Source organism: Alligator sinensis, unplaced genomic scaffold (genome assembly GCF_000455745.1).
Source record: "Alligator sinensis unplaced genomic scaffold, ASM45574v1 scaffold547_1, whole genome shotgun sequence".
Classification (NCBI taxonomy): Eukaryota; Metazoa; Chordata; order Crocodylia; family Alligatoridae; genus Alligator; species Alligator sinensis.
In genome coordinates, this window is record NW_005842217.1 from 1444146 (window position 1) to 1456329 (window position 12184).

At 51.0% G+C, this 12184-nt stretch overlaps 1 protein-coding gene across 2 annotated transcripts; it reads left to right on the plus strand.

The window, feature by feature from the left end:
• Nucleotides 1-6: 6 nt before the first annotated feature.
• Nucleotides 7-8210, plus strand: NCDN (neurochondrin). 2 transcript variants are annotated; one of them, XM_006027001.3, is made up of 7 exons: nucleotides 7-53; nucleotides 880-1021; nucleotides 1481-2476; nucleotides 3332-3573; nucleotides 5221-5445; nucleotides 6150-6292; nucleotides 6495-8210. In XM_006027001.3, the coding sequence occupies exons 2-7, from the start codon at nucleotides 896-898 to the stop codon at nucleotides 6872-6874; spliced, it is 2112 nt and encodes a 703-aa protein (XP_006027063.1). In that variant the 5' UTR covers nucleotides 7-53; nucleotides 880-895; the 3' UTR covers nucleotides 6875-8210. The 2 variants fall into 2 exon arrangements, with proteins under 2 accessions (XP_006027063.1, XP_025063846.1); XM_025208061.1 differs by lacking the exon at nucleotides 7-53 and adding an exon at nucleotides 62-339.
• Nucleotides 8211-12184: the final 3974 nt, after the last annotated feature.

Here is a 12184-nt window from a genome sequence, read left to right on the forward strand (position 1 = left end):
TCGCGGATTGGCTCAGGGGGGTTAGCGGGGACGAGGCAAAGGCCTGGCGGCAGGGGAGGGCCGCGTGGGGCGCGTTTCTGTCTCGGGAGGGGTTTAGGACCCAACTGGGCATCGTCCTACCTTGAGCAGGGGTCGGGCGAGATGTGACACCCCCACCCCCACAGCCTCGTGCTCTGCCCCTTCCCATTCCCGCCTGTTTGCTGCACGTGGCCTGGCCCCAAATCTCCGTATGAAGATACGGGGCGGTCCTGGGGTTTGAACCCGCACCGTCACGGCTCGTGGGGACGCGTTCGCGCGGCGTCTTTGCGGGGGAGAAAAAAGGAGGCTTCTCTGCTGTCGGTCAGTCAAAGCCAGGAGTCCCCGCTCAATTTTCTGTCGCTTTTTAAAAATGACCCTGGCCCTTTAAACCATTCCTCCCCCCCAGTTTAAACCAGGTTTTTTAGTTGAAAAGCAATTGTCACACCGGGGGGCTGGAGATGCCACGCATTACAAGCGATAACAAACTTCTCCGAAACCCTGGTTCGTAACGGAAATGCTCGGGACTGGTTCTTGACCCCAACCGCGCGTCGGTGCGGCGCAGCAGAGAGCGGCGAGCAGCCCGTGCGGGCGGACAGGCTACTCGAGGGCGTGCGATAAAACGGAGCGGGGTTCTGCTCAAGCCTCCTTGTTTTCTGATTATGGGAAGGAAAGATGCAAGGGGGTTGGGGAGGTGCTGGTCAGTTTGAACAGCCGTGTCCTGTTCCCTCACTCAACTCCTTCCCATTGACGTCCCTCCATCGCATACAGTTTCTTGCTTTTCTGAAGCCACTAGGATGAGCAGTCCCTGTTCAAGCCCAGCGCTTGTGGATTTGCTAAACCCTGGCTTTTTTTTTTATCCAGAGCTGGACTTGGCATCATGGCTTCAGATTCAGGAGCTGCTCCCGGTGCTGGCAATGCGGCCGGGAATACAACGCTAGAGCGGTGCCTCGATGTGCTCAGAGATGCAAAAAATGACAGCGAGCAGTTTGCAGCGCTTCTCTTGGTAAGGGCCTGCTTCAGGCTGCAGCAATGGCATGCAGCTGGTTCCAGAGCAAATATGGGACCAGCTGCCACCAGATGAACCTGTCTGCATGAAGGAGGCGGGGTGTTAGCTTCAGGCACTGGAAAGCAAAACTCCTGGGTCTCATGTCTGTCTTTGCCACCAAGTCATGAGACACCTGGCAGATTGCTTTAACTCTCAGTTCCTTGGTCTCCCCGGGTGCCTTGAGGTAGCTTGCCATTTGGAAGGTCCTCAGAGTTCAGAGTGGTCGTTAGTAGTCAGACTGTCCAGAGGCCCAAGCCTCCATGTAGGTGTAGAGGCAGCTGGGTGCAGGGGTTTTCTTTGCTGTTTAAGTCATTGGTGTTCCTCTGGCTTCCTTCCTAGTTGTTCAGCCTTGTCCAGAGCTTCCAGCCAGGCCTATGCATGCCTGTGGCGCACTCTGATGCATGGTTTGTTTTGCAGGTGACCAAAGCAGTCAGAGCTGGAGAAGTGGACTGCAGAACCCGCCGTCGGATCTTCGATGCAGTCGGATTCACATTCCCAAATCGGCTTCTTGCTTCCAGGGAACCCCCGGCTGGCTGTCCAGAGCATGTCTTCAGAGCACTTGGCCTGACCCTGCTGACTTGTTTCTGCACTGATCCTGAATTAGCCAGCCACTCCCAGATCCTTAACAAAATTCCCACCTTCAATGATATCCTGGCTTCCCCATGCAATCCGGATGACACATACACAAGCTCCATGGTTGATGATGTTTACCAGTGTCTGGGTGCAGTCCTGGCCACTGCCAGAGGCCCCAGAGAGTTGGTGTCCCGAGGAACTGTGTCAGCTCTGTGCCAGGTGTATCTGAAGAATTCTTACGGCCATGACCATGCCCTTCAGTTGCTTCAGGGACTTCTAGCCACAGCAGAAGCGAGATGCTGGCAGAGAGCCACCCCTGACCTCATGGCTGTGTTGGGCAAGCTCAGTGAAACGTTCCACAGGGCTGAAGACATGACCAAATTCCAGATGTGTGCGATCCTTCCTCATTTCATGCCTCCACCACCACTGCTCACTCAGCACCCACAGGGCTCCAAATGTCTCCACAACCTTTACAGAGGGCTAGCCAGCATACTTAGCAGCAGGCTGAGCCAGCTGCAGCGTGACCCTGCACTGAAGCTGGCCGCCTGCCTCTCGCAGGCCTGTGGCTCAGAATGGATCCCAGCAGGGAACGCCGGGAGTAAGTTCCTGGCCTTGCTGGTGAACCTGGCTTGTGTGGAGGTTCGGCTGTGCCTGGAGGAGCCAGACCCTGCAACGGTGGATGGGAAGGAGGAGGTGATGACAGCCTGTTACATCCTCATAGAGATGGGCATCTTGGAATGCATGAGAGAAGAGAAACCTCTGCTCAAGGAGAAGCAGAAAGTGCAGCTCGTTGGAACCATGGGGGAAGCATTTGGGGCTGTCATATACTACCTGCGACAGGTATGTGGGACCTGGAAATACCTTCTCCCTCAAGCAAGTGTAATGGGTACCATCACCAGGGAGCTCCCTCTGTCACTGCATTTGGCTAGATACAGAAACGCACCCCAGCCTTTACATGTTTAAACCTTTCTGGTGTTGCTTTGCTGCAGTTGAAAAGCTGCATCTAGAGGCAGCTCCTCCCTCCAGTCTCCATTTTGATCTCTGGTCCCAGTTCTCCAGCCCTTACTGGCTTTGAAAGGGTTTTTACTCATTCACCCAAAGGGTTTCCAAATCTGACATGTTACATGATGCTGGACTGATAAACCTGTGGCTCTTCTTGCTGATGTTCCCACTTCCCCGTCTAGCTGGAAATTTTGGCAGCTGGTATCTAAAGAACAGCTTGGGTTGGGAAGCAGCATTTTCTAGCATCAGAAAGCACAGCAGGCTGTAGACCTGTCCCTGGTCCCTTGATCTGGATCCAGACTGGAATACAGCAAGGCATGGGCCTAGGAGCAGTGTTATCTTCATACCCTGAGTAGCTTCAGGGCAAAGTGGCACAGTTTACTAACAATATTTTCAGAGTGCTGAAGGGAATTATGTGCCCATGTCCCATTGATGGTCCATCAGCTCCTCAGGGCTCTGGAGACGCTAGCCCGAACTCCAGATTTCTGTTAAAATTGAGAATTCTGCCAGACATGTCTCAGTCCCAAACCTTGCAAGTGTGAACTGCAGGAGCCAGCTATTCCTGAGCTCCCTCTCCTGGCCTTTACCCAGAGTCTTTGCTCTCAGCCCCAAGGCAAAAACCTGAGGCTTAATCAGGAAAATGTCACTGTGCTCCCCAACTCTGGCTTTATGCCTGCTTTGTTCTTTGTGCAGGTGGGATGGGAGAAGTTGGGGGAGCCTTTCATATTTGCCTCCGTTCGAATCCTTGGGGCCTGGATGGCTGAAGAGACGTCCTCCCTCAAGCAGGAAATCTGCGACCTCCTGCCTTTCCTTGTTCATTATGCCAGGACGCTTTTCAGAGAGGAGGACAAAGCCATGTGCTTTCCTCAACAAACAGCAGTGCCAGGTGTGCCAGGCAGCCCTAAGGATTCTGCATTGCCCACAGATGCTCTGAGGTGAGTATCACAATCATAGGGTAAATACGGGTACTGTTGCCTCCGTCAGACCAGTCTCTACAGAGAAACACAGACGTCATCAGCCCAGGGGCCCATCAGGCAAAAGCCCACATGCAACCCCAGAGAAAATGAAATCCCCAGGACATAGTGGTGCATGGCAAAGGTAGATAAACCCCTTTCTGAACCGGTGGTAACAGCCGGTGCTTGAAGCATGAGCTTTGATTCCTCTTGTCTTGGCAGACCTGCAGCAGTCAAAATTTATGTATTTGAAAGTCTTGCCTTGGCCTTTGACTGGGTTCCTCCTGCAGGCTGGGGTCATTCTGTCTGAAGTAGCATTTGTTTTATTCTAAAAGCACTGAGAGTGCTGGCCCCTATCATGTAGGTAGCAGTCCTAGCCTTGCCTTTCCAGTGTCCCCCTATTCATTCCCCTCTAGGTCCACCCTTTCTACCTCCCACCACTGTAGCCTCAAAGCACCTTTTCTCCCAACCCAAATCATTCTGCCCTTGCAGACCAGCCACTTGGGTCTCGAGTGACAGTGTTGAGCCCCAGCTCAAGTCTCGGATCGTGCTCGGTATGCAAAAGCCAATAAAGATACCAGGGGTGAAAGTATAAAGAAGATTTATTGCTAGCAATACAAGGTGCAAGCGGAATAATTTCACGTAACAAGCACACCGATTCTTAATTCTAAGCATCTTTTATACAGGAGTATTGGACCTTCATAAGCATTTGTGTTTGCTAATTGGTTATAAGGGAGTGACGCAAGGAGTTCTTTACTGAGCATGTCTCTATACCTGTGTTTTAGCTATGTATCTCATTTACATACATGTATGTTTCATTAGCATACTTTCTCCCCACCTAGGGGTGTGATTTTTAATATTTAAAAAAGCTCTTTGCCCTAGTCCTCTGATTCTGCTTTTGTTTTCAAGCCTCCTTTATCTAAGACTGTCTCCTCCTTATCATTGCAGATGGGCATTAGTTACATAACAGAGACTTTTGCTTGGGCTTTGTATAGTGGTTTCTAGGTCAAACCTGACAACAGGAGAAGGCTTTGCAGTATTGTGACAGGATGTTTGCAGTCTCCCGCTTCTCCCAGCTCGTCTGTGACAGAAGAGGTCAGGATATGGAGTTGAACTTTCACACGGGTGTGGCGAATCAGTCATAAAGCAGCTCCACTGAGTTGCCAGGTCCCATGATGAGGAACTGACACTGCATTTCTGGTAGAGCAGCATAGATGGCACTTCTTAAATAGCAAACGAGGAATAAAAAGCAAGTCGAGTGGTCACCGCAACTCATTTGGGAAGCTCCATAGGGGACTAGATGCTCAGGGGCCTGGCAAGAGATCCTGAGTGACAACAGCTTGGGCAGATGAACTCTCTGAAGGACACAAGAGCTTCAGCCTTACCGGTTAGGGGCCAGAGCAAGACCCTCAGAGGGGCAGGTTATCCCGTGTCTGCCTATGGCATGGGGCTGCTCTTTGCGATAACCTGTAGCAGACAGGGGGGAGCAAAAGGGCTAATCTAACTTATTTCCTAGTTTCCATTTCCCTGCTGGTGCCATTGCCCCACGCTCTAGTTAAAACTGGCTCTCAGTATGAGCCCTCAAGCCACCTGACTGCTTCAATGTATGCCCGATCCCTTTCCTTTCAGATTTCTACTCCCTGCCTTGTGCCACTTGACAGCAGAGGATCGACCCCGGGAAATCCTCATCTCAGAGGGGGTGCCAGCCTTGCTGTGCGAGTATTTCCTGCGCCAGTGGCAGGTGCTCACCTCCGAGCCCCAGCCTTTGGCTCTGCCGGACAGCATAGAAGTCAGCCTGCAAACCACTTGTGGGGTGTTCCTGAACCTTGTGGTAACCACTCCAGACCTGATCAGGTAACAGCCTCAGGGCTACAGGAATGGGCTTGGTTTGAGATTTTCAGTGGAAGAAAGCAGGTGACGTGTGCGATGAGCTTGGTGGGATTCAGCCCGCTTTCATGCACAAGTGTCAGCAATTGCTTGCCCGTGAGAGAGCAAGGACTGCATATGCCTTTTTATAGAGATCGCCTCTCAGCTAGTTAGGAGCTCGCTTGGGCTGCCAGAGTTGCATACCTAGACCTTTGAACTGCATTGGAGAAAACCAAGTCCAACCATTCTGGGCAAAGGGCTGGGCGCCTAGAAGAGCAGCTCTGGCCCAAGAGGCATTACCTTGTGTTCCTACCCCCTGTGGGTCTGAACTGGGTTGGCTGCTGCTGGTGCTGACAAGGCATCTCCTTCACCCCCTAGACTCAGCTGCAAGGAGCAAGCCAGTGTATGGTGGTCCTTGCACATCATTGACAGAATAGCTTGGGGTGCTGAGCCTGAAAGAGCCCTAGTGGGGTTTCCAGTCCCAGCTGGAGATTGCAGCTACACCACAGAGAGGGAGAAAATGAAAGGTGCCCCCTTTCCCCACCCAGGGACCACCTTGCCGCCACTTTTCAGGTCCTTCTTGTCTAGGAGTCCAGGGCACAGGGCTGCTACTGCATTGCTTCTCTCTTAGCCTCTCCAGGTGCTTCTGGCCCTGCTCAGAGCATGTCTCTCTGGCTTTGTTCTCTCCCTAGGCGAGATGGATGCTTTTCCTCCTTGATGGATACACTAATGAAGTCCCTCCCATTTCTGCTGCCCCGGCAAGGTCACCTCGTACTAGCAGCCAATGTTGCCACGCTAGGCTTGATGATGGCCAGGATATTAGCCAGCATTCCAGGTAAGAAGTGCTGTTGGAGTTGTGTGCTTTGTCATTAGCCAGAAAGACCTGGAATCAGGATGAGTGATCCAGGACCCCCGCATCCCACGGAGCAGCACGTGTTCTGCACCTCCTAAAAAAACAAAAAACACGATTTCAAGAAGCATCCCCAAACCACACTGGTGGGTTACACACAAATTCACTTGTTTCCCATTTGTCTCAGTTCTCCAGGAGACACCATCAGCCCAGGCTTTCTTTGAAGCTGCCATCCACTTCCTGTCACAGGCCCATGCTGCCCGAGAGGATCCCACCAGCAAGAGTTTGGCCATGGCTGTGGTGCCAGACTATGAGGCCGCTTGGGCTGACATCCGTGAGCTGTGGTTCCTGGGGATGCAGGCATTTGCTCAGGACCTCTTGGCGTTACTGGGCCAAGTGGCCCCGGATTCAGTGGACTTTGAACTCATTGCTGTTTTCCAGGGCATTTTGCTAGAGCTGGCAAGAGCCAGCCAGCGGGGAAAAGAGGTGATCATGTCTCAGCGGGGCAAGGAGTGGGCCAACCTGTATGGCATGGCAGCTTTAGAACAGTGTCTTTGTGAGCTGTGAAGAGCCCCTCCTCCCCCAGCAATGTCCCGGTGGTGGAAATGAAGCCAGGTGTCTGCGACAGACGTTTTCATGACTCCGCACGCACCTTTCAACCTTTTACTGCCTGGATAAGGACAAGAGGCATTTAAGCTGCCAAACACCTCATAAAATTAAAGAGGTGCAGTCAGAGCTCAGCAGGGCCCAGCAAGGCAGGGTTTTGCTCCGCCTGGTACCTGCTGTTTGGAATAATTGCTGCTTCAGTGCCACGTGGCTCACTGCATTCCCTGTTCTGGGAGAGGAGGGTGCTTCTTGCAGGGAGGAGCTGGGGTCCCAGCAGAAGGGGGCACTGGGGGGTGGTGCACATTGTGCTGCCTGAGATTGCTGAGGCTCTGGCATGGCTATGAACTGGGCCACCAACCAGTTCTTCCCAGTTTCGTGTTCTGGGATAATATCCAAATCCATGTGTTTCTAAGCATAATAAAATCAAAACACCTGGCTTCTCCTAAGCCAGAACTAGGCTCTAAGCCAGATTTCTCAGTAGAGCTCTGCTGCCCATGTCTTTTATGACCTCCCATCACCCTGTCCTGGGCTACAGCAGAGCTGTACCTGTGCACCTCTGTTCTGCCTGAATGGCCTCTCCTCACAGTACTTGCAATGCCCTGCTATTTGGCCTCTCCACGAAGCTCCGTCCCTACACCTCAGCCTGAATTGCGGTCCCCACTAGCTTTGTGATCGGGTGCCAGTCTTGTTCTGCGGCACCTTCCAGTATTTGAGGTCAGAGAGCCCTGGGGTCTCAGCTGGGTAAGGACCACGCATGTCATATTCCCATGACCGTGTGGACAGAAGTCCCCTAGAGCTAAACCCAAACCTGCTGAAACTTCCCTTGTGACTTGTTTTGATCCTCACTTGGGTCTGGAGCCAAAGTGTCATGATTGTGTGGTCCTGGATCAAGCAGCAGCAGTTGTGCATGGCATGGCCCAGCCCTCATTTGAGGAAGCTCAAGGCTGCAGTTCATTTTGGTATGTTGTTGGCAGGTCTTGTTTCACTGCTGTAAGAATAGAAGTTCATCTCCCTGTTAAAGCAGATGCTGCTCCAGAGAGAGTTCCCAAAATATATATAGCTGGAACCTTGGGATTCAAACTGTCCGGGATGTTGGCTTAATATTTGCTCACCTCGGCTGAGAGATTTGTACTTTCCCCTCAGGGACAGCGGCGCTGCTCCTGTGGGAGACCTGTAAATAGCATATGCCTGAGTGCGGGATGGCCCTGACGGTTCCCCAAGGGCCGTGCAGACAAATGGGGATGGCCGGGCTGTCGACATTTCCCATTTGAAATAAAGTGTTTTCATAAAAGCTCAATTGCGCTCAAAGACCTCATTTGATGCAAGTTCCTTCACTAACAAGGTTCACCTCCACTTAGTGCGGGAGCTCTCCTGGCCCTTTCTCTCTGGATGCACTCTGCCGATTTCCTGGTGACGGCACGCAAGTCTCACAGCGGCAGAAGAAAGTGTGGAGAAGGCAGCAGGGCCTAGATATCTCTTGCCTCTTCCCCCCACCACACTGGTAATGGACCTAGTCCTACATGAACCAACAGGCAGCTTGGCTCCTATCCCCACAAAGCATTCAGACCGGGGGAAGGTGTATTTGACACAGAGGGTGTTCAGCCATTGGAATGACGTATGGAGGGGATTTTCCAGTGCTCTCATTTGCTTGGACTGGATGACTTCCTAAGAGATCTGCTGTAGTTGTGAGGATCTGCTGCTGCAGGAATCCTGGGTGGAATCTGTGTGTTAGGCAGGAGTCCTAAAGATCACAACTGTTCCTCCTGGCTTTTAAATCCTTGAGCCTATTTGTTGCCAGAAACCCTTGATCCAATCTGTCCTCATTTGCTGCACCTTGCTACGTGATACTCTCTGAAATAATCTTCCTTGTAACAAGTGTTCTCTGCCCCTCACCTTATATTGGAGCCTCTTCTGCTTTCAGCTAAATCTGTTCCTATCTGTCCTTGAAATAAGCAGCTGCTCTTGTCAGCCACTAGAGTGCACAGCCTGCTGCATGCTACATGATGCTGCTTACAGCCATGTAGATAGTACAGTACTCACAGGCCATCATCTTTGACTAGTGGGGCATTTCCTGAGTCTCTCTTCCTCCTGCTTCATGCAGCATCTTGGGCCCTGATTTGTTAAATTAACAGACTGATCCAACAATATTGATGAAAGAGTGAGTGAGGAGGGAAGGACGTGAGTGGTATTTCAAAGAATGCGGATCTGGAATTTTGATTAAATGAGGAGGATTGAAGTCTCTGGAAGAGGGTCCACCTGCTCATGACATCCGTGAGACAGATTCCTTCATTTCTACAGCCCAACAGCAAATTCCACTTGTTTTTAACCTTTTGCTGTCACCCCCCATGCTCCGATCTGCCTTGGCTGCCTGTCTGATAGAGAAAGGCCACTGAAATGTTGCCTGTCCCACCAAAGATGGGACCTTCCCTCCCAAAATTACTTTGAGCTAAGATCCCTAATGGGCAGAAGCTGGTGTTGGACCGGTGAGTTTTAATGTCTGATGTAACCAGAACACCTGCTTTGTTTTAATGGAAAACTGGCCTTCCTGGACCGGCTGCCTACATAACTCTTAAAGCTTACACTCACGACCGCCGCCTTATGGGCAATGTGATTTTCGATGTTGAACGTTCTCAACCTGCCTCCTATCCTTAATGTATCTCAGCAGCCTGTACATGTTGCTGAGGCAGCGTGGTGCGCTGGGCAGAGGGATGGGATAGGAAAACTGGGAACAATAAAAGTTTCAAAACACAAAAGTAAAGAACATGCTCATAACTTTTCTTTGTAATTTGGCATAAAGTACCATAACTCCCTGCTGGTGTGAAGGGGCATAAAGGCTGTATTGATGCCTTTTGGGCTGACTTGTATAATTACCAGCTTCACAGCCCTGGACTAAAGCTGCCATACCAAACTCATGCCAATAAAGCCTTTATAGTGCCTCATGGTATCGTGGATTCTCTCCCTATAAAACACCTGTGCTAATCACAGGCACGAGGCTGGATCCTAGTCATTCAGCTACACCTAAGTACTTCCAGCGACTGGACTCAAAGGGCTCATTTTCCACTCAAGCTGAGAGAGGGCTGCTGGGTTAGCCCTTTCCCCTTCCCTAGATCCTCCTCTAGGGATCTTAATGAACTTTATCGATATCAGCAACTTAGCTCTCGTTGCAGGATGGGGCAATACTGAACCTACCTTACAGAAGGGGAAAGTAAGGCAGAAAGAGGTATAGTTACCCGGGTCATGCAATTAGTCTGTGGAGGAGCCAGAATACTCAGTCGGGTGCTTTTGCTATTAAATGAGGCCATGCTTCTGCTTCCCCCTCACCACCTAGGAAGCTGGCGTATAAAACAACCGATGGCATTGATGGTTGGAGTAGCCAAGGAAGATACGCTTCATTCACCAAGTGATGTCCCTTCAAACTCCAGCCTGTGGCTCTGAGGCACATCCACCAGGGGTCACCCTAAGAGCTGGTAACACAAGCCAAAGTTACTTTTCGACTCACCAGACAGGATGGAGTGAAGCAGGAGAGGGAGATTGGCTGGAAATCCTAGGGTGCGCGCACTGTCAGCTCCCTCGGATTCCAGGAGGCAGGCCTTAGTTGGATCCCATGCCAATTTTTTTTTTTAAGCCCGTCATTTTATGTAACTTTTGCTTTCGTAACCAGAGCGGTGGCGTCTGCTGTCTGCACTTTGCCATTTGGAAGGAACGTCTTTGCGATCTTGCTCACCCGGCACCGAAAGGCTGGAAGCAAGTTAAAACAGAGGCAGGTGGCACCAGACAAGACACTCCACGCCAGGCAAGCAGATGAGCTTTCCAGCATTAAAGACAATCATAAATCACTGGGTTAGCAGGGGCCTGTCAGCACCTTCCTGCTGGCTGGGCGAGGCTCCCTGTCCTGCCAAGAATGCTTCCCACTCAGCAACTAAGGTGAACATCCAGATGAGCTGGAATATTCAAAACTGCATTTCATATTGTCAGATAAAAACAGACAAATGATTTATCAAAGGCTTTGCCCGCTCCAGATCCCCTTTGCTGTTTTGCCTCTGGTGACTAGGGGTGGGAGGTAACACAAGTGACATATCTGTGCCTGCATCAACAGGAGACCGGACCCCTCAGCTCGGCACCAGCATTCCTGGGCTTCCTGCTGGCGCGTGCTGCTAGCGTTACGACCCTGAATCCCCACTGTCCGTCCTCAGCACTTGGACAAGAGTCTTGCCCCCAGCCCTAGAAGGATCCCTTTGAAGAGCCAGATGAGAGGAATGTTTGATTCCCAGGACCTGCTCCTTGGCCTCTTCTAGCATCTGCTACTGGCAACTGAACTATCGATGACACAGACATTTGTGCCACGTGGAAATAAACTAAGAACCGCAGTCTTCACTCTCAGATCAGCCTCTTAACCAGCCTGTCTGAGGGCAATTGGTACCCATATGGAGTAGATGTGGGACCTCGAATTTATATCCAAGTCCCCCAGCCCCCTGATCCCTGGACTCTTCAACAAAGGAAGTAACACTATTAGTCTGGCGGGATGTGGGGAAGCCTGTCCATTGCTAGACAGAAGTGGGGAATAGCTGGTTCCCTTGGAAGTCCCCATTTGGTCCCTAACATACTTGTTTTTTCACCTAACCATAGCATCAGCCATCCACCCCGGCTGTCAAAGAGAGAGGGAGCACAAGCACATGCCTTACTCTAAGAGGGTGGAAGCTGCCTGTGACTTGTTTCCAGAGAAAGCACATTGTGTCAGGTCTAGGACTGCCTGGAAAACGTGGCAGCAGCCTTGTCCCAGGATTGTAATTTCTAAAGCAGGTGCTTGGACAAAGTACTCCTTCGATGGCCAGACTTTTCTTCCTGGCCTGAATTTGCTGTGACAAAGAAGAGGGAATATTTCCTGGTGCTTAGAGGACAGGAGGAAGTATCTTAAGACTCCAGGAAGTGCAAAACTCTAGCAGTATTGGTTCAGGGATGCTACCTTTTTTTTATACCAACTAAGAAATGGCAAAAAAAAAAAAGATCTTACTTTGCAAGCTTTCTTAGTTGGTTTAATAAAAGGTAGCGTCTCTGAACCAAGAGTTCTAGAGTTTTGCATTTCTTTTTTGTCTCAGACCAACACAGCTACCAGATACATCCCTTAAAACTCCGGGGAGATTTGCTTTAATTATTATTTGCATTACAGTCAAGCCAAAAGGCCCCACGTGCCAGATGCCGCTTATCCATATAGGGAGAGAGTTCCTAGGTGAGAAAAGAGCTTATAACCTCGATGGACAAGACAGAGGGAAA

Coding starts and splice junctions, on each gene's coding strand:
- NCDN (XM_006027001.3), top strand. CDS start 896: ATGGCTTCAGATTCAGGAGCTGCTCCCGGTGCTGGCAATGCGGCCGGG. Junction 5,446..6,149: donor ACCACTCCAGACCTGATCAG/GTAACAGCCTCA, acceptor TTCTCTCCCTAG/GCGAGATGGATGCTTTTCCT. Junction 6,293..6,494: donor GATATTAGCCAGCATTCCAG/GTAAGAAGTGCT, acceptor CATTTGTCTCAG/TTCTCCAGGAGACACCATCA.